This window comes from Oreochromis niloticus, linkage group LG7 (assembly GCF_001858045.2).
Source record: "Oreochromis niloticus isolate F11D_XX linkage group LG7, O_niloticus_UMD_NMBU, whole genome shotgun sequence".
Lineage (NCBI taxonomy): Eukaryota > Metazoa > Chordata > Actinopteri > Cichliformes > Cichlidae > Oreochromis > Oreochromis niloticus.
The window spans coordinates 31,254,624-31,275,918 of record NC_031972.2 but is presented as its reverse complement, the minus strand read 5'-3'; the positions used below and the strand labels follow the sequence as shown (position 1 = coordinate 31,275,918).

The 21,295-nt window shown below is 40.5% G+C and overlaps 2 protein-coding genes and 1 long non-coding RNA gene across 8 annotated transcripts in view; 1 reads left to right on the top strand and 2 right to left on the bottom strand.

Moving 5' to 3' along the window:
• Nucleotides 1-1,410: 1,410 nt before the first annotated feature.
• LOC112841770 (uncharacterized) lies at nt 1,411-3,327 on the bottom strand. Its single transcript, XR_003220864.1, has 3 exons — nt 3,196-3,327; nt 2,260-2,469; nt 1,411-1,596 (listed from the first exon to the last, which is right to left on the bottom strand). It is a non-coding gene; the product is annotated as an uncharacterized LOC112841770 (long non-coding RNA).
• spag8 (sperm associated antigen 8) lies at nt 3,285-13,182 on the top strand. Of its 6 annotated transcripts, XR_003220863.1 has the most exons (8): nt 3,307-3,439; nt 4,391-4,515; nt 4,737-4,782; nt 6,400-6,593; nt 6,752-6,866; nt 7,147-7,209; nt 7,670-7,831; nt 12,109-13,182. XR_003220863.1 is itself a non-coding variant. In XM_013268529.3 (7 exons), the coding sequence occupies exons 2-7, from the start codon at nt 4,449-4,451 to the stop codon at nt 7,775-7,777; spliced, it is 474 nt and encodes a 157-aa protein (XP_013123983.1). In that variant the 5' UTR covers nt 3,301-3,439; nt 4,391-4,448; the 3' UTR covers nt 7,778-13,182. The 6 variants fall into 6 exon arrangements, 5 of the variants coding, with proteins under 5 accessions (XP_003440134.1, XP_013123983.1, XP_013123982.1 ...); XM_013268529.3 differs by having other exon boundaries at nt 3,301-3,439; nt 6,519-6,593; nt 7,670-13,182; XM_013268528.3 differs by having other exon boundaries at nt 4,440-4,515; nt 6,519-6,593; nt 7,670-13,182.
• Nucleotides 13,183-13,378: 196 nt separating this feature from the next.
• The window catches only part of npr2 (natriuretic peptide receptor 2), an 87,067-nt gene continuing 79,150 nt past the window's right edge, over nt 13,379-21,295 (bottom strand). The window contains exons 20-22 of the mRNA XM_005470440.4: nt 18,854-18,952; nt 15,678-15,769; nt 13,379-13,821 (exon numbers count right to left, since the gene is read on the bottom strand). Of these exons, the coding sequence (XP_005470497.1) occupies nt 13,759-13,821; nt 15,678-15,769; nt 18,854-18,952 (254 nt within the window). The 3' untranslated portion in view covers nt 13,379-13,758. The remainder of the gene's footprint in view (nt 13,822-15,677; nt 15,770-18,853; nt 18,953-21,295) is intronic.

Genomic DNA, 21,295 nt, shown 5'->3' with positions numbered 1-21,295 from the left:
CATCACCAATCACCCAACTCAGCATCTCCACCATTACCTCGTTATTGCCCTTGCTTGATTAATTGTGGACTGTATGTCTTAGACACCCTTACCATGTATTTTTACAGTGCTGGAAATTGATAAAATATACCAGCAGAGCACGACTTAAAACAACAAATTAACTATTTTAATTGATTTTGAAATGTGCAAACCTATTACCCATTAAATAACAAAAATACAAACTATTCATTATAGCAAAGGTTCTTCACTTGACATCTGTAATCTGATCAGCTGTAGAGGCACTTTGGGACAGAAAAATTGTTCCTAAATATTTGAGAAACACTCCAGGGAAATAGCTGATAGAATGAGATGAATCTATTTAACAACTTATAGCAAACATGAAATAATAAGCCAAACAACACCCAAAGCAGATCTTATTACATAAAACAAGCAGCTAACTGAGGTGTAACATGAAGGGGTGCATAAAGTAAAGCTCTTAAAGGAGAATACTATACAGAAATTCTGGTTGGTAATGCTAATGACATAATGAATGGGATATAACTCAACCTGGCAGTAGGATAAGTCGAATGCCACACATTTGATAATACCTGTGGTTTCCATATGACATAACCCAACCTCACCAAACAGCTGAAGGCTCATCTGATGCTTCTGTTTAAATAATGTCATTGTCATTTTCTTCTTTCTCTGTTTTCTTTCTTTCACTTTTCTCCCCAGAGGGATAAATATTCAGAAATGTTAAAACCAGCAGTGTTAAACTGTCTGATTGTTAACATATTTATTAAAGAAATGTTGCTCTCTCATGTATGACTACCTCTGTGACAGCCTAGCAGACCGCATGTTTTCTCCTGATTTCAGCTGCCACCCATTTCAGTGAGCAGACTCCTCAGTCTGCCTGCTTTATGTTCTGGGGGACATAAAGCAGGCATGTAGGAAATCCAGGCCCCAGACATCCAGAGACCTCCACAGTGCGAGAGCCCAGGGAGGACCACTGGAGGAGCACCCAGAAGCCACGGAGCAGAAGCCAGAGGGGGCTGCAGTGACGTGCCCGTGGGCTCTGCTGGCAGCCAGCTGTGCCAGAGTGGACCGAGCCACAGGCGCCAGGCCCCGTCAAGCAGCCACTGGGAGTGAGTCGGTACATACCTGAGCGCCCAGCCCCGGACACCAAGAACCGACGTCACAGGGAACTCAGCCACCGACAGGGAGAGTGGTGATAAGCCTCCATACCTTGGAGGGCCTGAGATGTTCCCAGAGTGGTGGAGTCTAAGACCTGACCTGACATATAGACACAGACAAAAAGACACACACAGACACAAACGTGCATTCCTACCCTCATGCACACATATACAAATACTCGGCACTCACCCAACGTGAAGACAGACACAAATAGACCCTGTACACACGATCACACTCCCCAAACATACTCTATGCCCCAGGTCCAGGTACCCTGGACCTGGAACCACACCTAGACCCAGGAGATGTTACCCTTTTCCCTGGGGTGGAGACAAGCAGACCACCCCCGGCTCCGCAGTAACAGGGAAGCACCCCAGAACCCAATTGGACGGCCAACTCCTCCTTCCAGCCCCTCCGCCTCAGTGACTAACAGAGAACGAGAGTGTGAGAAGACCCCAACGTCTTCACTCACACATTCACTCACACCGGTAATAGCACTGGCTACACACTTTGTGGTTAGTTTAACTTCTTTATTTGTTTATTAAATTTCAAATGAAGAGGTTTTTAATTGTCATTTGCTGTGCACCTCCCTTCCTGTCATGGTTGTGTAGCCCAGTTTGTGACACATAGCATATGCATTGTGAAACTGTCTGCTGGGCTTTGTTTATTAAATCTAGAAGTATATTGCTCTGGATGTGTGGATCAACAGGTTGTAAATGTTCCGAAAAATCAGTCGCTTGTACAAATGCAGAAATCATTATATTTTCCAAAAATGCACAACATGCTATGTACAGTTTGAAGCACCTTACTGACAATGAAAGTAAGTGCTTTCTAGTGTACTACATGACAATGTATCTGAACTGAGACACATTGAAGTATTAAGGGCTGCATTTGGAGTCTGTCAGTCTAAAAAAGATATAGATTCTTTATAAAAATCTGCCAGTATCGATCATATTAATACAACTATACTTTCTCATGTTCACTTGATGATTTATAGTTGCTGTTTCACTGTTCACAGCTGAACCAATCTCTGCCTTATGTAATGGAAGAATAAGAGAGTTCAATAGAGGGGGAGAAAAAAATTCTGACCTGAAATGTTCCTCCAATGGCAGCACAACCCTTGCTCAGCAGGATGGCTGTACCCGTAGATGGATCAATCAGCGAATGGCTGTAAAGCCATTTTACCAGGTGATCAGATGGCAGGGGTGTCGTCTTCGTTCACTTTAATTGCACCCCACGGGACAGCACTTTCTTGCTCAGCTGTCTCCTGGAGACTAGAAGCTCTGCCTCTGTGCTCACCTGAAAGAATGTGAAGAAGACTGTCTTATTCACCTTTCATTCTGAAGAAAGCTTTTTAGCTCCTCTGTAACTGTGGATGATATTTGACAGACTATATATAACTTGAATAATAATAACTTTATTTATACATGGCACCTTTCAAAACAAAGTTACAAAGTGCTTCACAGGACAAGATGGGAAACGGAATGAAACAACATAAGGAATACTGGCAACAAATGGAGATAAGAGCAAGGAATAAAGAAAATTAGAAATGGAAAAATAGGTAAATTAAAAGCAAATATTAAAAAATGAATTAAAAAGGATAATTAGGAGAAGGTGATAAAACAATTATTAAGGAGAACATAAATGTAAATTAAAGTGGAGGCACAGAAAACAGCTGCGTATGTCTTTAAGATGGATTTAAAAGACGACAGGGAGCCTTCTTAGGAAGCTTGTTTAAGAGAGTGGGTCCACCGACGGAAAAAGCTGGATCAGCCTTGGTTCTCAGCTGAGATTGTGTGGGATGACCTTGGCTGAGGACCTCAGGTTAGGACCTGGAACGTATAGTCCCACAGTTCGACAGCCATCTTAAATCTTAGCTGTTTTGAAGCATTGTCTAAATTTAATTTAATTTCAGTTGCTACTGGGCTATAAAGTAGAATCACCAGCCAAGTCTGATTAAAAATGTGGGTTTGCTAATGTTGGCCCCAAATAAGGTTTTAAAATGCATACCACCCGGAAGTTTACCTTTTCTTAGAACGTGCTACGTTGTGCATTATTGTTGTTGTCATGGCGACGCTTCCGTCGAGCTAACGCTGTTGCTAAGCGATGCTCGTAAACATTAACTTAGAAAGACGATCCCGAAGCTACCCGCAGCTCCATTCACGTGCGTTCAGTCCAATTTCATAGTTTTGTTCCCGTTATGACCGAGCAGACAGCCGCTGCGGGACATAAAGTTGGAAAACCGATGTCGCATAACTGGGTCGAAGAGGTGAGTGCCGTGAACCATTTACGAGTTTTAGCTAATGTTAAAAGTTCACGCGAGACTTCTTAATGACATTTGCCAATTTAATTTAATAATTAATATACCTGGAGCTAATATCGGGTGTCTAGTTAACCATATTTGAAAGACAGAGTCCCTGACACAGCACGTATATGTTATAACAGAGATTTCAAAGTCATCGTCACTCAGGGCCACACAATTAGGTACACCTTGCTAGCACTAAGTTGGATCCAATTCTACCTTCAGAATTGCCTTAATTCTTCGTATGGTCTGCTCCTGCTGTAGCCCATCTGCTTTAAGGTTTGCTATTTTGTGGAGTATTGAGAGATGTCCTTCTGCATACCTTGCTTATGACAAGTGGTTGTTTGAGTTTCTGTTGCCTTCAGCTCAAACCAGTCGGGCCATTCTCTGACCTCTGGCATCAACAAGTCATTTTACCCGTGAGAACTGCTGCTCACTGGACTTTTTTTTTCTTTTTCTTTTTTGGACCATTCTCTGTAAACCCTAGAGACGGTTCTGTGGGAAAATGTGTAGATGAGCAGTTCCTGAAATACCCAGATCATCCACGTCATGTTCAAAGTCACTTAAACGACCTTTCTCCCCCATTCTTAGGCTTGATTTGAACTTGAGCAGATCATGTTGACCATGTCTGCATGTCTAAATGCAGTGAGTTACTGCAATGTAATTGGCTGATTCGATATTTGCATTAAAAAGAACAGGTGTACCTAAAAAGAACAGGTGTACCTAATGGAGTGGCCAGTAATTGTGTATCAATATAGTTGTAATTCCTCAACAGATAATTCAGTACATTTGTAAAACCATTTGAATTAAAGATGAAAGTCTGCACTTCAGTCATGTCTTGATTGTCTGATTTATAATCCACTGTGGTGGTGTACAGTTGCAAAAGTACAAATATTTTTTACTTCTCCAAAATTGTAGATTTTTATGGTTTTCCAACGATTAAAAAATCCTGTGATTGATCACTCAGAGAGCCAAGATGGAGTCTGTGACTACGCTGAAAGCAGCTTATGTTGTTCCAAAGAGTCCAGTGGTGAGGTTACAGGGTATGTGTCTTTATCTTTCACCAGCCAGAATGTAAAAAATTGTTGAAACCCATACCATTAAGAGCTATGTAAAGAATAGAGAAGCATTTACAAAGAGCTGAAAGATTTTATTATTTGCTGTGACCTCTTCTTATTTCAATTCCAAAAAAGTTATTTATTTTGGGGGGTGGTTTTCTATGCATGCCCTGTTCATCCTCTCTTTTATATTTTCCTCGGTTCAGGCATCAGAGGCGAGCTGCTGAAAAAACACACTGCCCAGATGATAAGGTAAATGAACTATGAACAAGTCTTTTGATGTTAAACGAATTATTTCTGGAAGTGGTTTGTTTATGGAGACGAGGAGCACTGACTGACCATGTCTTGAGGGGAAGGTGATGTAATATTTACATGTCGGGGTTTGTTTTACTGTTCAGTCGCAGCTGTGATAGCTTTTAAATCAGACTTTATGGTGTTATTTTACACAGGGGCCAGTCACCCTTATGGGGTTTATAAAGTCCATCCCCGCAGAGGTGGTTGTTAACATCCCACACACGTTAACAACTCATAAAAGCCTGCAAAGCATAATGTCTTCAATGAAAACTTTTTGACTAGTAGTAGACAGTGTGTCATCATTTGATTTTAAATCATACACTAAATTTCCTGGGTTTATAAGCAAACACCAACGGTGTGTCCAATAGCCTTGTATGATTTGGCTGATTGGCTGTTATGTAAAGCACAACACTGTGTATAAATAATCCTAGCCAGATGGGAGATTGGCGTAGTATCAAGCTTTGGGTTTCATTTCAGTCCAGTATGACATATTTTATATACTATATGTAATACCACAGAGCCACTGAGTGTCGTGAAACGATACAAATAAATGATGCTTACACCAGGACCCTTAAACGCCCTGCATACCATCAGCTCACCCACACATGTTTGCATTTATTAGAGCTCTTCGCTGGACTGTGTGGGCATGAGCAGACTGCGCCTGGCTAATAGTGCTTCTTGCTCCTGCTAGGGCGAGACGACTTTACTATTTCCAGTGAATGCAACGCTTCAGCTTGTGTGCTACGTTCAGTCAAAAGATTTGGAAGAAAGCAAAAACCATCCTTGTATGGTCAGACATCATTCCAGGATGGCTAATCTTAATAGCAAATGAGGCAGATGGATAATTGCATATAATATTTTTTTTTTAAAATCACTCCTTTCAGAAGCAGTTGATTTTATTTTCATTTTATGATACTAACTTCAGCATTATGAATGAATTCTGAATATTTTCTGAGTTGCAGGCCCTACACACAGGAGTTAAAGGCAAATTTGCTTCTTAAGTACATGAAGCAGCCATGTGAAAATTTCAGGAACAGAAAAACAAATTTAAGAAAATGGAGAAAACTTGAAAAGGTGTAAACTGGGTAATTGGATGATTAAAACAAGTTCTGCTTCTTACATACATTTTGTTTCCAAAATACTTTTCTAACGTGCAGCTTATGGCTGTGAAATAGTGTTCTTTGCATGTTCTATATGATAACTTGGACATGTTACTCAGACTTCTGTCTTTGTTCAGACTGCAAGCTTTGTGTATAAAACATAAAAATATATTGCAGGTCTGCTGGATATATCTTGTACTTGAAATGCAATGGTCTTCAGAACTTCTGGGAAACAAGAGAGAGCACAGATCTTCAACCCACATCTATGTGCTTTGCAGGCCTTTACCTTAGAAAATATTTGTAGGTTGAAGGTAAAATTTTTGTGTGGCTTATTTCAATATATTCACTCACTATAGGAAAAAAATCATCTGTTTCTGAGGAGTTCAGATGGAAAGCACTGATTGATTTTTGATGGAAAGACCTAGAACCATCCATTTTCTGCTGTTTATCTGGGTCTCGGTTATGTGGGCAGCAGAGATGTCCAGACCTCCCTCTAGCACCTCCACCTCCTCTAGCTAATCTGGGGGAAGCCAAGGCATTTCCAAGCCAGCCAAGAGACATAGTCTCTCCTCAGCATGTACTGGTTCTGCCCAGGGGCTTCACAAACCTCTCTGAGGAGACGCCCAGGAAGCATAGATGCCCAAACCACTTCAGCTGGCTCCTTTCAAGGTGCAGCAACTTTCAGTAGATTTTATAGTAAATAGGTTGTTTACAAAATCATTTAATTACATCATGCTACACTTAAAAAAAAACAAAAAACTGTATATGCTGGATCACAGACAAGTGCTGCTGCTTGGTACTTAGATTCTGTCTTCTTGTTTTCACAGTGAGAAGATTCGTGCTGATCTGAACCCACAGACTCCCAAAACGGAGTACTGCTCCACAACCCAGAAGGATTTCTGTGTGGAGGGATTTGTGCCTTTTAAACCTGAAACAACACGTGTATGTAGAGTTATAAACTTTGTGTGCGTGCGTGTGTGTGTGTGTGTGTGTGTGTGTGTGTGTGTGTTTAATCTCCCCAAACAGCAACAATCTGATTTCAAAACTACAAAATAAATTTCCATACTTTTATTTCCTCCTCTTTGAGTTGTTTGTATTTTGGTTATGGGAAATACACAGTTGCTATGAGAAGCAGAATATCTAAAATAATAAGTAGATCATCAGCCTCTCCTATAAAAGCCTGAAAATCTTTCTGACATTTTACTGGTCTCATTTTTTTCAGATTCATGACTACAAAACCGACCAGGCCATCACATTTTGGAGTGAAAACTGCCAGCGGATACAGGTGAGTCAGACTGCTTTATCTCTGGTAGTGGTTTCTTTTTCTCTCCTTAAAAAAATCCGTATTTAAATTCTATTTAAGTGATTTATTTATTGGCTAAAAGTTATATGTGATCGACAGCACAGCAATTTTCCCCGTCTGATGATGAACACTTGTGTTTGCGGTCTGTCCTTAGTGCCTGAGCAGCTGTTTTCTTCTCTTAAAAAATACCGTTTAGCCTCTAATAGCACCATGAAATATGTCAGGGAACACACAACAGCAGCAGGAGAGTCACACTTATCCACCAAGGTCAAGAGGATGATGACTACAAACTGTGTTTGTACTCATTAATCACCTCTCTCTGCTCTGTGGATTTGCATGCTTGTTATTTTCTGTCAGATCCTTTAGTCGTCACTCTGATGAATTTAATTGACTTCTAATCAAGAAGTGATTAGTCATAGTGTATTTTTGTGTCACGTCACAGGGTGTGACTGCCGCCCGGAGCTTGAAGGGACCCTTCAGGAAGTCGGCTCTGTTCAGCACGCCCATCACCGAGCGGCTGGATGAAATTGATCTCCCACCTGACAACTGAGACAGTACACCAGTGTGCTGTTCTGCCACCTTGTTAATGATTTTTATTAAAATGGTAATCCATTTTAAAGGTTAAGTTTAGTTCTTCATGATAGTGGCACCTCAAAGGATTTGTCTTTTCTTTAAGGCTATTTTTTTTTTTATTATTCTTATTATTATTATTATTGGCACTCATGTTGGTTACGTGAACTGCCATCGCCAAAACAGCAGTTAGAGCTGCACGACACTCACTGTGTGTACTAGACATTATAAATCCTATGCAACAGCTAGGAGACCAGCATATATTCTGTGTACCCGACTGTCAGTGTATTGACAACAAAGCTGACTTGGATGAGATGAGTCAGCAGTCAGTGTTTGAAAAGATGCTATCTAGATGCTGAGTACCATGACCGCAGCTGTATTTACATCTGCACCATGAACACGTCACAGGATTGGGAGGAAAGAAGGATGTTTTGAGTGTGTAAGTGGACCCGTGGGATGTCATTATTTTCTTATTACTGAGCAAGTATCTCCATGCCGTCAGTGGAAGAAACTCCAAGCTGCCGGGCATGACAGATTAACTCATTCTCAGTAATCTGCCAATCAGATTTAATCATTTCAGATTGTCCCTGCCCACTTTTTTCCCAGGTAACAACAACAAATTGACTAGAGGGTTTTTGAGATGCTAAAGATGGCCCCTGGCTGCGAGGAGTGAATTACTTCTAATCAGCCAATCGTATTGCGTCACTCAGCATATGAACAGGTTCATAACTGTCTGAGAAGCCAGTGTTTTCAAAGTGTGGACACTTTGTTGTGTACACCTAGCGCTGCGTTGGACCCTTTTTGACTCCAGAACTGCCTTAGAGTAATTCTTCTTCATGAAGATTTTGGTCCACGTTGATGTGATTTGTTGGCTCCCACATCCCAAAGGTGCTCTGATGGATTGAGATCTGGCGAGAAACCAGAAGCCTCTCAAGTAAAGTCTAAGAATATCTGTAATAAGTAAACCTTTCACCCTGTCTCTCTCAGACTGTTAGCTGTGGTCCCTCCATGCGGAGGATGAAGCAGGTTTCACTGATTGATGGGTGTGACAGCAACTTTAGTACTTTCTGCACCTGACTGTTGTGTTGCTGTGTGCACCTAGCCGGGGGTTTGTTTACATCCTCTGTTCATCTTCTTTCTGTAATATGTCTGTGCAGCCTTTTTGCAACCTGTAATTATTGCATTCAGTTAGTGCTGAGTGGCAAAAAGACACTCTTTTCTCTGACACCGGGTAAATATGTCACCCTTAAAGAGGAACAACAGCTTCTTCACACACATGTGCTGCTACAGCATGCTGATTTAAAACAATACATCGCTGGGAGTCACACAGTGTATGCTACAGATTCATGTACGTCTTGTGTCAATCAAAGGACAATGCCGGGCTCTGCTGATCCTTTCCGGGCTTTCAGCAGGGATTAGTAGGTGGTAGCTATGGCGACAAGTAATTTTTAGCGTATATCGCTGCAGCTTTTCTCTCCAAACATTTCATTATCTCACAGCATCATACAGGAAAACCAATTTGCCTCTGAAAGACAAGGGCTTGCAGCAGATTTGTACTCAACATTTGAAATGAAATGTGATACAGCAACTGTCATTTTGTTTCAGCTGTGCTATTTATGCATGCCGAGCTATGCTGTACAATAGAAATCTACAGACAATCCAGACAGTGAAGTCATTTTTAGGTCAGAAGGTAATGTTCTGTTCCCACAAGTGTGTAACTGCTGTTTTAGCATAACTTAAGTGACTGTATCCTAGTGCTGACCAGGTCCTAACCATAGACTATGTATACTATGACATCATTTTGAGTCAGTGGCCATATTTGGACAAGAAGGCAGAGCGCTTAGTTATCAACCGAATGGCAGCAAGCTTGGTTAGAATCCATAAACTGTAAGGGTGCAACTCACAGACACATGTCTCCTAATTAGTGCAGTGATGTCTCATGATATTAATCAGCTAATTTATTTTTATAGAAGGCTTAAACTCAAACCAGTTAGCAGGGGTCAGTCCTAGGAGACACAGCAGGCTGTAGCTTTAATTAGTCCAAGCGCTGAAGCCCTGAAGCCTCAATAAAAATTGAAGGATGAGTTCCCAGACAAAAATCTAACCTGGAACAATCATTTTGAAGAGGTAAATTATATAAAGGGACCAAAACGAGTTTTTATACCACTCTGTAAACCAAGTGTTGACCTGCAGGGTTAAAAAATGAAGTCAAAGTGGAAGTGAAAACTGCAGTTTTTCTACTGGCTGCTGGAGGCACAGTCTCCATAGACTCCCATGGTAAAAGTACAGTACTAACAAATAAAAATAGTGTATAATTAGCAAGTTTATTATCATTAGCGAAAACTAAACCAAAACAATGATGTTACATCCACTTCAAAGAAAGTATCACTAATGCTAGGGAACAGCAGCTAACAACAGCTAACAAGGGTTAACAGCAGCTAACAGTAGCAAAATCAGCAGCACTACAGACAGTTCAGCTTTCATCGGTCAGATTAGCTTCTCTGAATTACTGACCCGTATCAGACTCCTCCTCACAAAGTTTTATAGCGTCTTCTGGAGTAAGTAAAAGTGCATGCTTTTCACCCATGTTGACAGCTGAGGTGAACAGTAGACTGGCAGCATTCCACAGATGGGGAAAAAACTCAAGGGCCGATCCAGTCCAGACAGTTATAGAAACACACCGGCCATAGCCAATACAGTCTAAATTTAATGTTTTTGATCTCTCTTGGCTGACTAAAACATGTTTGTCTTATAGCAGGTGCCATAGCTAGGATTATGCACTTGAATGGTGATAGGTAAGAAAACAGAACTTGGTTCACTGCAACTGGCAAACTACTGAAATCTAGTGGTGAAAACATTTAGGCATTGTAACTTTAAAAATGACCAACATGTTTACAGCCTGGAACAAACAGAAAATTATATAAGTAGTTTATGTTGGCATCCGCTTGGCTTCATCTCCATAATATTCTAGTCACTGAACTGGATGTCTCAACTGTGTTTGTGTTGTTGGTGCTGTGATATCTCTGAGTGGTGGATCAGCCAAGAAGTCTCGGCTTCAGTTTGGGTCATAGACAGTATAAAACATGGATGTAGCTTCGAGGTCAGAAAATGAGACCAACGTGAAAGTGCCTTAAACCTGCAATTTGTCTGAAGGCCATCAGATGGCAATAGTTGTGGCTGCACAAACACTTGAACCCATAAAGGTTATATGGAAAACGATTTTCTGATTTGGCAATAACAGCAGCAAAAGGAGCTTTAGTGTATGGGTGGGGATTTGACTCACTTTTGGATAAAGTCCCAAGTGGCCATCAGAGGAACTGCAGCTTTTTGCTTTTCAGCCTCAAGTTTTTCCCTTGGTAGTGGCTAGAATTGATTTTTGCTCTTTATTTTAATCTGCAGAATTTTGGCTTTTACTGTTTCTCTGAAACTATCTGTAAAATCCTCAAAAGCTTTAAACCACTGAGATCAAAGAAATTCTGTGTTCAACACAACAAAACACGCCGTCATTCTTACAGAGACTGCGGCCAGAAATAGCAATCAGAAAGAGTCCCTACGAAGCTAAAAAGCTGATATTGCTCCTATTTATAGTTATATCGTTTTTTAATATGCATATATCTTGCATCTGGAAATCACCAAAGCTGTTTTCCAGCGCTTAAAGAGACACAAAGTTACACTGTGTAAACTCGGAGCAGTTCGTGTAACAAAAGGTCTGATCTATATGTGGCAAAAGCAGAAAGTAACAGATGATAGGATGACAGCCAGGTCAGCTGAGAGAAGCTCGGCGTTGGGTTCAGTGGAGACCCTCAATTCCCTCTGTGTGGCTCTAACTGGCGTCAGGATGCGGCATGTCGCCGCAAGAAAGTGGGCGGTAATTACAGCCGTGCAGGAGGGGAAGATGCTATCCTGCAGAGATGACAACGCACGAGCGCTCGCGCACACACACACACCCGTGCACCTGCTCCAAACCTGATGAGCCTCTAATGAGCGGTGATGTCATTACAACCAAAACACAGCTGTCTGCTGCCAACTCATGTTTCCTCCTCGCTGTCTGTCCACAGGCTGCAGATACACGATGCTCTGCTTTACTGAAGCGCACTCTATATTTTAGGGAAATGTAAAGTGATAGACTGGATGTAAAAAATGGATGCACCCATTACACCCATTATTTAGTGAAACTCAGCAATACTGCTCATTCATAGGGTAACAACCTGTCAATCATAAGGTAGTCCCATCCTAAAGCATGCACTAATTGGGACCGCAGTTTACAAAATTAATATCAGATGTGTCCTCTCTCATCACCATCTCTTCCAGGCCATCTAGGGGAACAACAAAGCATTCCCAGGGCAGCCAAGAGATGTAATCCCACCTGTCCTGGGGGTATCCCAGGGTCACCTCCTCCTGGTGGGACATGCCCAGAACATCTCACCCTAATCAGATGCTTGAACCACCTCAGCTGGTTTATTTGAATGTGGAGGAGTAGTGGCTCTAGTCTGAGTCTGTTGCAAATGGACTGGACTCCTCACCCTACCTCTAAACGAGAGCTCATGACCATAGGTCAAGGTGGGACGTAGAATAGAGGAGGAAAAGAGAACCACGGAGAAGATTCGTGGATGTAGTGAAGGACCTGCAGACGGTTGGTGTGACAGAGTAGCATGCTACAGTAGAGACAGGGTGAGGTGGAGGCAGACGATCTGCTGTGCTGACCCCTCAAGGAAAAACATGAGGTACTGCTCACCTTGGCAGGGTGGATGTATAAACATTTTCTTTGCTAAAGGGTCTGGGTATCACTGAATAATGTTGGTTTCCTAGTACAAATAAACATATATTAATAAATGAAATATGAAGAAATGTTCTTGGTCTTGGAAACAAAACTGAAAAGCTGGCCTGAGACATCTGCACACGGTCAATTACTCCGTTAGTTCCTCTGAAACTGAAACAGGAAGTCAGCTGTTTGTTTGTTACTAAACCAAATCAATAAAAAAAGTCATGTGACTGATTTCAATTTTGTTTCCAAACGACAAATTTGGAAACGAAAAAAGAAAACTCACTAGTTTGGTTGGTCTTGGGTAGACAGGAAGCAGAAGTTAAGAGAAATAAATATGAAAATAAAAGCAGATAACAGAATAACCTGCTTTGGAACAGCTTCGGTTCAACCTATCTCGTTAACCCATTAATCTTCCAAGGTTGACAGCGAAGGTTAGAGTGCCTCTCTAGTAAATTGGTTGCTGCACTTAATTTTTTTTAAAAGATGCAATGTTTTAGAGGGACACTCGATATTTTGGGAACAGTAGAAGGTCACCTATGAATTGCTCCTGAGTTGAAAGTGGGTGTTTGTCAGGAAGATGTTGTGTAATGCTGAAAATAAAGGGCTCTTTTCTCACATTACACCCTTTGTGAAAGCAAATATCAATAACACCACAAAAGAAATCCAATAATGTAAAAATAGTCCCTGATCCATAAAGAAAAAAAAGTGTGTTTTACTGAGTTTATTGAACAAAATATTTTACAGTATCTTGGATATACATATATACATATTATCTCATACTGTGTAACACGGCTGAACCTCCTGCAGTGACATCGATTGCAGCACCGTGCCTCCACACTTCAATGGAAATAGGAATACATCATTGACTTTCAAACACATTATACAAATTTTAATATAGAAAGCACAAAAAATAAGAATTTATCAGTGAAAAGTACCCACTCTCAGGACAGAAATTCTTCATACAAAAACAACTTTACAGTTTTAATCTCTCTCTCTTTTTTTGCAGTTTCAGTATGCAGGTAATAAATATACCTGGAATTCCCTCTTTGTTGTTGTTGTAGGGTGTCGTTCACCTTTCCTCTGCAGGGAAATCACCATTAAAGACTTATTCTAGAACAAATAAAAGAAGTGGCTCGGCCACTGGAGCTTCTGCTGGCGTCTCCACCACTGCTGCTCTCACATTATCAGCAGGCCTCTCAGATAACATACACATCAGTCTTCTCCCCAAGAAGCCAGTACGTTCTCATTTTGCCTTTGCCCTGGAAAAACACAGAAATCAATAGGTTCATCAATGGAGATGAAGAGTGGATGGGTTGGTATCCTCTGCTGACCTTTGCTTAAAGGTGACACTATAAAGCTTTTGAGTCACCCTTTACTCACATATGACACTATAAATTATATATTCTGACTATGAATAAATGTGAAAGGATGTTTAATCCTAAATGGTTTATCTCTCAAAATTATTAAACCACTTTTGATTGCTGCTTTTACCTTCAAGTGTTCAAGTTAGCCTTACTACGAGGTAACCAGTTCATCTACATTTTATTAGGTACACGTAGGTAGTAATGGGTTAGAACAACTTTTGCACTCAGAGCTGCTTTAATTCTTCATGTCATAGATTCAACAACGACCTGGAAACATTCCTCAGAGATTTTCATCTATTCTCCATCAACTGCTGCAACCATCAAGCAGTTGCTGCAGTTTTTGCCAGCTGCGCATCCAGGATACAAAACCTGTTCTACCTCATCCCAAAGGCAGAAGAGATCTGTTGACTGTGAAGGCCATTTGAGTACAGTGAGCTTATTGTGATTTAAAAAAAAAACAGTTGGAGATGATTTGAGCTTTGGCATGGCACGTTACCCTGACAGAAGCAGCCATCATAAGATGGGTACGCTCTGTTCATAAATATAAGGACATGGTCAGCAACATTACTCAGGTAGGCTGCGGTGTTTAAAAAAGACTCAGTTGGTACTAAGGGGCCCAAGTGTGCCAAGAAAGTATCCCCCACACCATTACACCACCATCAGCAGCCTGAACTGTTGATAAAAGACAGGATGGATCCATGCTTTTATGTAATGTATGCCAAATTCTGACCCAACCACCTAAATGTGGCAGCAAAATCGAGACTCATCAGACCAGGCAATATTTTCGAATCTACTGTCGTCCCAATTTCTGTGAATGCCAGCCTCAGTTTCCTTAGCATATAGGAGTGGCATCTGGTGTGGTCTTCTGCTGCTGTAGCCCATCTACCCTAAAGTTCGATGTCATGTGCATTCAGAGATGGTCTTCTGCATACCCTGGTTGTAACAAGTGGTTATTTGAGTTACAGTTGCCTTCCTATCAGCTCGAAGCAGTCTGGAAATTCTCATCTGACATCAATAAGGCATCTTCACCTGGAGAACTGCTGCTCACTGAATATTTTCTCTTTTTAAGGCCAATCTCTGCAAACCTTAGAGATGGTTCTGTGAGAAAATGTCATAAGATCAGCAGTTTCTAAAATACCCACACCAACCCTTCTGGTACCACCAACCATGCCACGTTCAAACTCACTTAAATCACCATTTTTCTCTGATCCTCGGTTCAAGCTTTAGCATCTTGTATTCGCCATGTCTACATACTTAAATGCGTTGAGTTGCTGCCATGTGACTCCAGAAAATCATGATGACATTTGAACATTTAACAATACGAGTCATAGATAAAAGAAATGATATGAATATTATAAACACAAATACGCTGTTGAAAAAAGTATTCTAGTTGCTAATAAAACAGTTTTGTTGCTCGAGGGTTAAAAACACAGGGAATCTGCTGTGTTTCATTTATTTACCTAAGAACTTGTCACATTTAAAGATATTGATCTCTCCTCCTCGGGATGTTAAAATCAATCCCAGCATCCTCATTAATAGTTACAGCCTTGAGTTTACAGGCTGACATATTAATCAGTTAATTAAACCAATAATCCTCAGGCTGATCTATAATGAAAATCATTTGTTGTAGGTTTATCAGTGACGTATCATGCATTGCTCTTCATTTATTTTTATTAACATTCACAATACATATGAACTCACTTTGAAGGCAAATGGTTTAATTTGGTTTCATTCAGATGACGGGTTCCTACCTTCATTTCTACGTCTCCTCGTAATTGGAGATCAAAGTAACCAAACTCATCGAGCACTTCTTTGGTGGCCGAGGACACGTGGATCTTTAAGGCTGGAAGAGACATCAAACACAGCGTGAATGACAAATAACAGCTCACATATCTGCTTTCATCTCCAACCTCAAGATAACAGCTCACAGGAAAACTGTGGAGATGAGCCAATGCATCAAAATGCTAACGGTGATGAAAATCTGTATTGTTTTGTCCTAATAATGCACACAGTGCAGGGATGTGAGATGCGATTCTTGCCCATGAAGCTTCGTGCTGCACTGTTAATCGCTGGCTAAGGGCCCTTAGCTGTAAGTGCCATCAATTATTTAGCAGAGGAGGCACAAAACAGGAAGGACCTCAGCAGTTAATCGATACATCTGAAGATTCACTCGCAAAATATCCAGTCGTAGATTCATAACACTGTACTGCTGTCACTGCCAGTTAAGAAAAGAAATGTCAGCACGAACAGCATCAGACGCAGCAGGTCACCATGGCTTATAATTAGCTCACAAATCTGATTTTTTCCTCAGGAGTGCTTCCATCAAAACTCATTAAGAAATGAGTCAGAGACAGAGATGAACAGGTCCTGCGTACGGTGATAAAGGGTCTATTATTTACTGCTGTTAATTCTGGTAGTCTGGTTCTTGTTTGTTCAATGGGATATGTCCAAAATGTCAACCTTAGTGTTGTTTCTCTATTTGCCAGCCTACAGCTACAGCTAAAGCATACATCTTTAATTAATAAAAAAAATCAGTGCATAATTTAATTTCGGATTTTCTCTAAAGTAATTAAAGATGTATGCTGTACAATCATTCCACCCTGGAAAAAGAACAGTTCAAAGAAATCATTACAAATGGTAAATGGTAAATGGCCTGTATCTATATAGCGCCTTAACAGTCCCTAAGGACCCCAAAGCGCTTTACATATCCAGTCATCCACCCATTCACACACACATTCACACACTGGTGATGGCAAGCTACACTGTAGCCACAGCCACCCTGGGGCACACTGACAGAGGTGAGGCTGCCGAACACTGGCGCCACCGGGCCCTCTGACCACCACCAGTAGGCAACGGGTGAAGTGTCTTGCCCAAGGACACAACGACCGAGACTGTCCAAGCCAGGGCTCGAACCGGCAACCTTCCGATTACAAGGCGAACTCCCAACTCTTGAGCCACGATCGCCCTTACATTACAAGCCCAAAATCATTATGAAATTCATGCGCATGATGGTTATGAGTAAATGTTTGATTATAACTGTGTCTCACATGGTGATATGACCCTTTACAGTTTACCCAAAAGGCATGTTTTGAAGTTTGGGGAGAGTCCTCTATCTCAGAAAAAAAAAATATTCTAAAGGGGTGAGGTGGGAAGCACTGACTACTTTTTCATTACTTATAATTTAAACATCAACGGGCCCAGGATAGATCCTTGTGGGATCCCTGTGGATTTGAAATTGAGATCTATTTCGAAATATACGGTTATATCAGTTTAAGCATTAAAAAACATAAGCTAGATGTGGAAAAAAATAAAGTGAATACAAAGCCGCCAAATTTCAACCCACTACTATATACTAGGAAGGTCTATAACTTGGAAAACGTTAAAGTTATTTTACTTTTAAAAAATCAGCCTATTCTGAAGTTGTATACTTCATCATATACTTATAAAAGTTCTCATTTCAGTTTCCCATTAAAAAAGCTTTTCAAATATTCAACTAAACCAAATGCAGTACCAAGTTTGGGATTTTCTCTATGTACAGATGGGTGGCAAATTAAAGGGAAAGCCAACCGTAAGAGTCAAAGACAAAAACAACTGGATCGCAATAATTCATCCTTAAGAGACTAATGTTGCATTCAGACCAAACACAAAGCAAAGTTTTTCTGCAGCTTAGTTCATTTTAAGAATTTATGCAATTTTCCCCTGGCTGATGTCAACAGAAGCAAACCTCTGTTTGTGTAAATATTTCAATTTTAAATTTGCCTCACACTACAGTGTGGATTTGCCCGACACATCTGACAATCTGCTTTGTTAAGCCTGGTGTGATTTCCAAAAGCCAAGAAGCACATCAAGCTAGATGTTGGCCAGTTTGTTCCTGCATTTATTTTGTGTTTCTTATTCTGTTCTTTTTCTTCTATCCAATAGTAGCTTATTTTTTTCCTGCCATCATACTGTAGCATGTTTGCACTGGTTGTCTTGGTTTTCAGTTACTTCTAGTCTTGTTTTTGCTCATCTTTTGTCTTTCTACTGTCTCTGTGGCCATGTTTAGTATTAGTAATATACCAAAACTTTCGTCTTTTTGTTATTTCCTATTTTAATTTGAAGATAAGCTTTCTTTTATTTCCTGTTTCTGTTTCCCTCCTTTGTGAATGTCCGCCCCACCTTCATTGTTTTTACTTGTGTTTAATCTTGTGTTTCACGTGTTTATGGCATCTTTTTAAATTCAAGAGTACTTTTAATTAAATTGATAACATGGCTTGATGCTTTCGTCACACACCAACAAACAGGTAAAGAAAGTTTGCTCATCTACAATGAGTTGTTGCTATGGTTAATTTATTCCAGCTGTCTGCCACACCTCTACATTAAAGGTAAAAGGATATGCATCTGTGTCTTGCTCCTCTCTTCTCTGTCCTCATGATCCATTTAAGACATCCTTCATCCCGGAGTACTGAGATTAACTTACACAGGCACAGGGAGAAGGACGGAGGAGATGAGGAGGCACAGATTAGAGAAATGGGGAAGAAGCCTTTAGTCCTGTCTCCGGTTTTCTTTTTGTCAGAGAGTCGCCTTTCCTCCCTGCTAGCCTCCTGTTTTTAGCTTCTGTCTTCCGTGCTTTCATGTTTCCTAGTTTTTGTTTTCTCCGTTTGTTGTTTACTGTTGGACTTTGGCTTATCGGCTTTGTTTCTGTTTGAGTTTTTCTTTATGGACCTCATCACCAGCAGTGCACAGTGTTTAAAAGAAGTGAAAAGTTAATTAAATACAGAGCAGCTGCAATACAAGAATAAGAATAAGCTGCAAGTCCTTTTTAACTTCAACACTGAAAAGATTTGTACGAAGCGTGTTCCTCCTTCTGTTGAAAACCCAGATTTATGTAATGACGCCGGCTTTACATCCAACAGACAGCAGAGAGGAAAAACCCAGTGACACTCACCCTCTCCATTCGACTCCATCCGGGATGCCGTGTTGACAGTATCTCCAAACAAACAGTATCTGGGCATTTTCAGCCCCACCACGCCGGCACACACCGGGCCTGTAAAACAAACACTAAATATAGTCAGATTTTACCAAGGAAAAACAATCATCATACCTGAGGAGCTGGAAGCTCTGTCATTACCACACCTCAGGGGAAATGTTAAATATGAAGACAGAGGTGTGAGTGAAAGGAAACTGCTCTAAATTACAGTGACGACGCTGAGTGCCAGCCTATGCATGCTGGATCGTTTCAGCGGCTGAACTAGAACATAAACAGTGCCTCTATGAGCTGACGCAGTCTAAATACTGTGCAAGAAGCTTCTTATAAGTTACGTCAAATTAAAAAGAACAAAACAAGGGGGGCTCTTGTGCTCATTTCCAGCTCCTAATTTCTACTCTTGGACTGACATGTTAGACATTCATCTTCTGTCTGAAATAAGACATTTTAGCTCCTCTCCTTTTAAGCCAACTTTTTTCATCAGCCACTTCGGAGCACAGAGTTCCTGAGATGACCATATTAGCAGTGTCCTTTTTCATTGACATCATACGGAGCTAAGAGTAGAAAAAATACTCTAAACAAAGCATTTAGAGCTGTTCAGCTCACAGAATCTATTTGTAAATATTTCATTGTCATGTTTAAGATGAGCCTCCACCACCCTGGCAATGCATATATGACAGAAAATGAGTAAAAGAATAACGTCCCCCCCCTTTAAACTCCATCTGTTTGGGTATTCGAAGAATGGAATTTACAAAGGCTCTGGATACTGTCAGCTAATCTCATGCCCTGGATAACACATGTTCCTTTAATAGTCCAAAACCTATTAATTTATTTTTTATGTTTTTGCCAGGATACACATGAAGAATCACTCAACAGTTATTAAAAAGCATTTAAGTGGGGGCGTTCAGAAATCAGAACCCGGAGACTTAAAGAGACACACGAGGCTGACTAATTTTATTGCATGAGAAGCAGTTACAATAATTCAGCCTTTCTACAAGCGCCTCGCTCATCTAGTTTTAGAGGAGTGAGTGTGTGGAGACAGAGAAATGTGCCTTGCTTAGTTCCCAATAATGTCTGAACAAGCTGCCATAATTGCAAGATTCAGGTAGCCTGATTCAGCTTTTTGAAGCTTTGATTTGTTCAAAAAGGTCGGGGTTGTGCTTGTTACCGGGGAGCTTCCCATCTGGGGACAATTAACTTTCGATAGACTCAAAGAGCATTTAATAATGAGATTGTGATCTTCTGCCACGGTGGGAAAAGTAGCCACATCAATGGAATAACAGCAACAGAAAAACGGTCTCAAAAAAGCGGGCGAGCATGGAAGAGATCAATGCAACTGTACCTAGCGCTTGTTTTTATTCAGTTGTCCCATATGTGATCTGATCGGGTATTGTCGACTTATTTAACCTTTCAAGGCAAACATTTTAGGGTTTCCGATAATCACTCTGATCATCGATGACCCTCAAAGTGATCGTTAACTATTTGCTGGTTTTCTATCCATGGATTTAATCTTATTATAATTGAACTATCATTTATTATTAGCTTAGCATTAAATTTAATCTGCCAGTCTGTAGTTTCATGTTGGTGTCTACTGACTGTGATTGCCCGTTCAGTACCATTGTTTCCTCCTACGCCTTTCTTCTGCCACCAGTTGAATCGACTGGGAGAGAATGGATCATCTCAAAGACCAGCAGGTGTTTTGTAGCAGTGAAACTGACAAGCAGTGCAGACACACCAGCACAAGTACAAAATGCTGGCACTGGTGGTGGTCACTTGCATGGCCTATATCACCGAAGTCATTTTATATCATAGGCCACATAAAACCCTGGACTAAAGAGACTCCCCTTTCTGTCAGCCTACGGAAGTTTAACTACGTATTAGCTACCTATTATAAAAAAACAAGTTTCTAGATCTTTGGAAAATGTGAAGGAGAACATGCATTTTGGACTTTTAACTATATTTTCATAAATTTTACAGCTTGTCCTGTTGATGAAGGCCTCAACCGTAGGTTTCCATACTAGACAAAAGTAATAGACAAACAAACATTACAGAGAAGTTCATGTTTTTTTTATTAGCTACAGTAGAAATTTAAGTTTTCATTTAAATTAAATAAATAAATAAAATATAATTTTTTGTGAATTAAAAAAACCTTTCTGTTTTATAATTAAAGGACAGTATGGGCAATGAGAACCTTTAATTTAACACATTTATTTCTTTAAATTTAAGCCCAAAGAGTCATGCTGTAACATTTCTTCCATTAAGCAGAGCAGCATTTCTTCATATAGTATCACAATATCATATAGTAAAACTGAGACGTGCTGTTGATATTGCACTTCTTTATATTGAGATATCGCAGGGATTAAATGCGCAGCTAAACGGATTTGGACGGATGGCCCTCTAATG

Excerpts from the sequence above, each read along its gene's own strand:
- spag8 (XM_025908898.1), top strand. The coding sequence starts at position 3,371 with ATGACCGAGCAGACAGCCGCTGCGGGACATAAAGTTGGAAAACCGATG. Across the intron at positions 6,594-6,751 it reads TTCAGCTGGCTCCTTTCAAG|TGAGAAGATTCGTGCTGATC; the intron begins GTGCAGCAACTT and ends TTGTTTTCACAG. Across the intron at positions 6,867-7,146 it reads TTAAACCTGAAACAACACGT|ATTCATGACTACAAAACCGA; the intron begins GTATGTAGAGTT and ends CATTTTTTTCAG.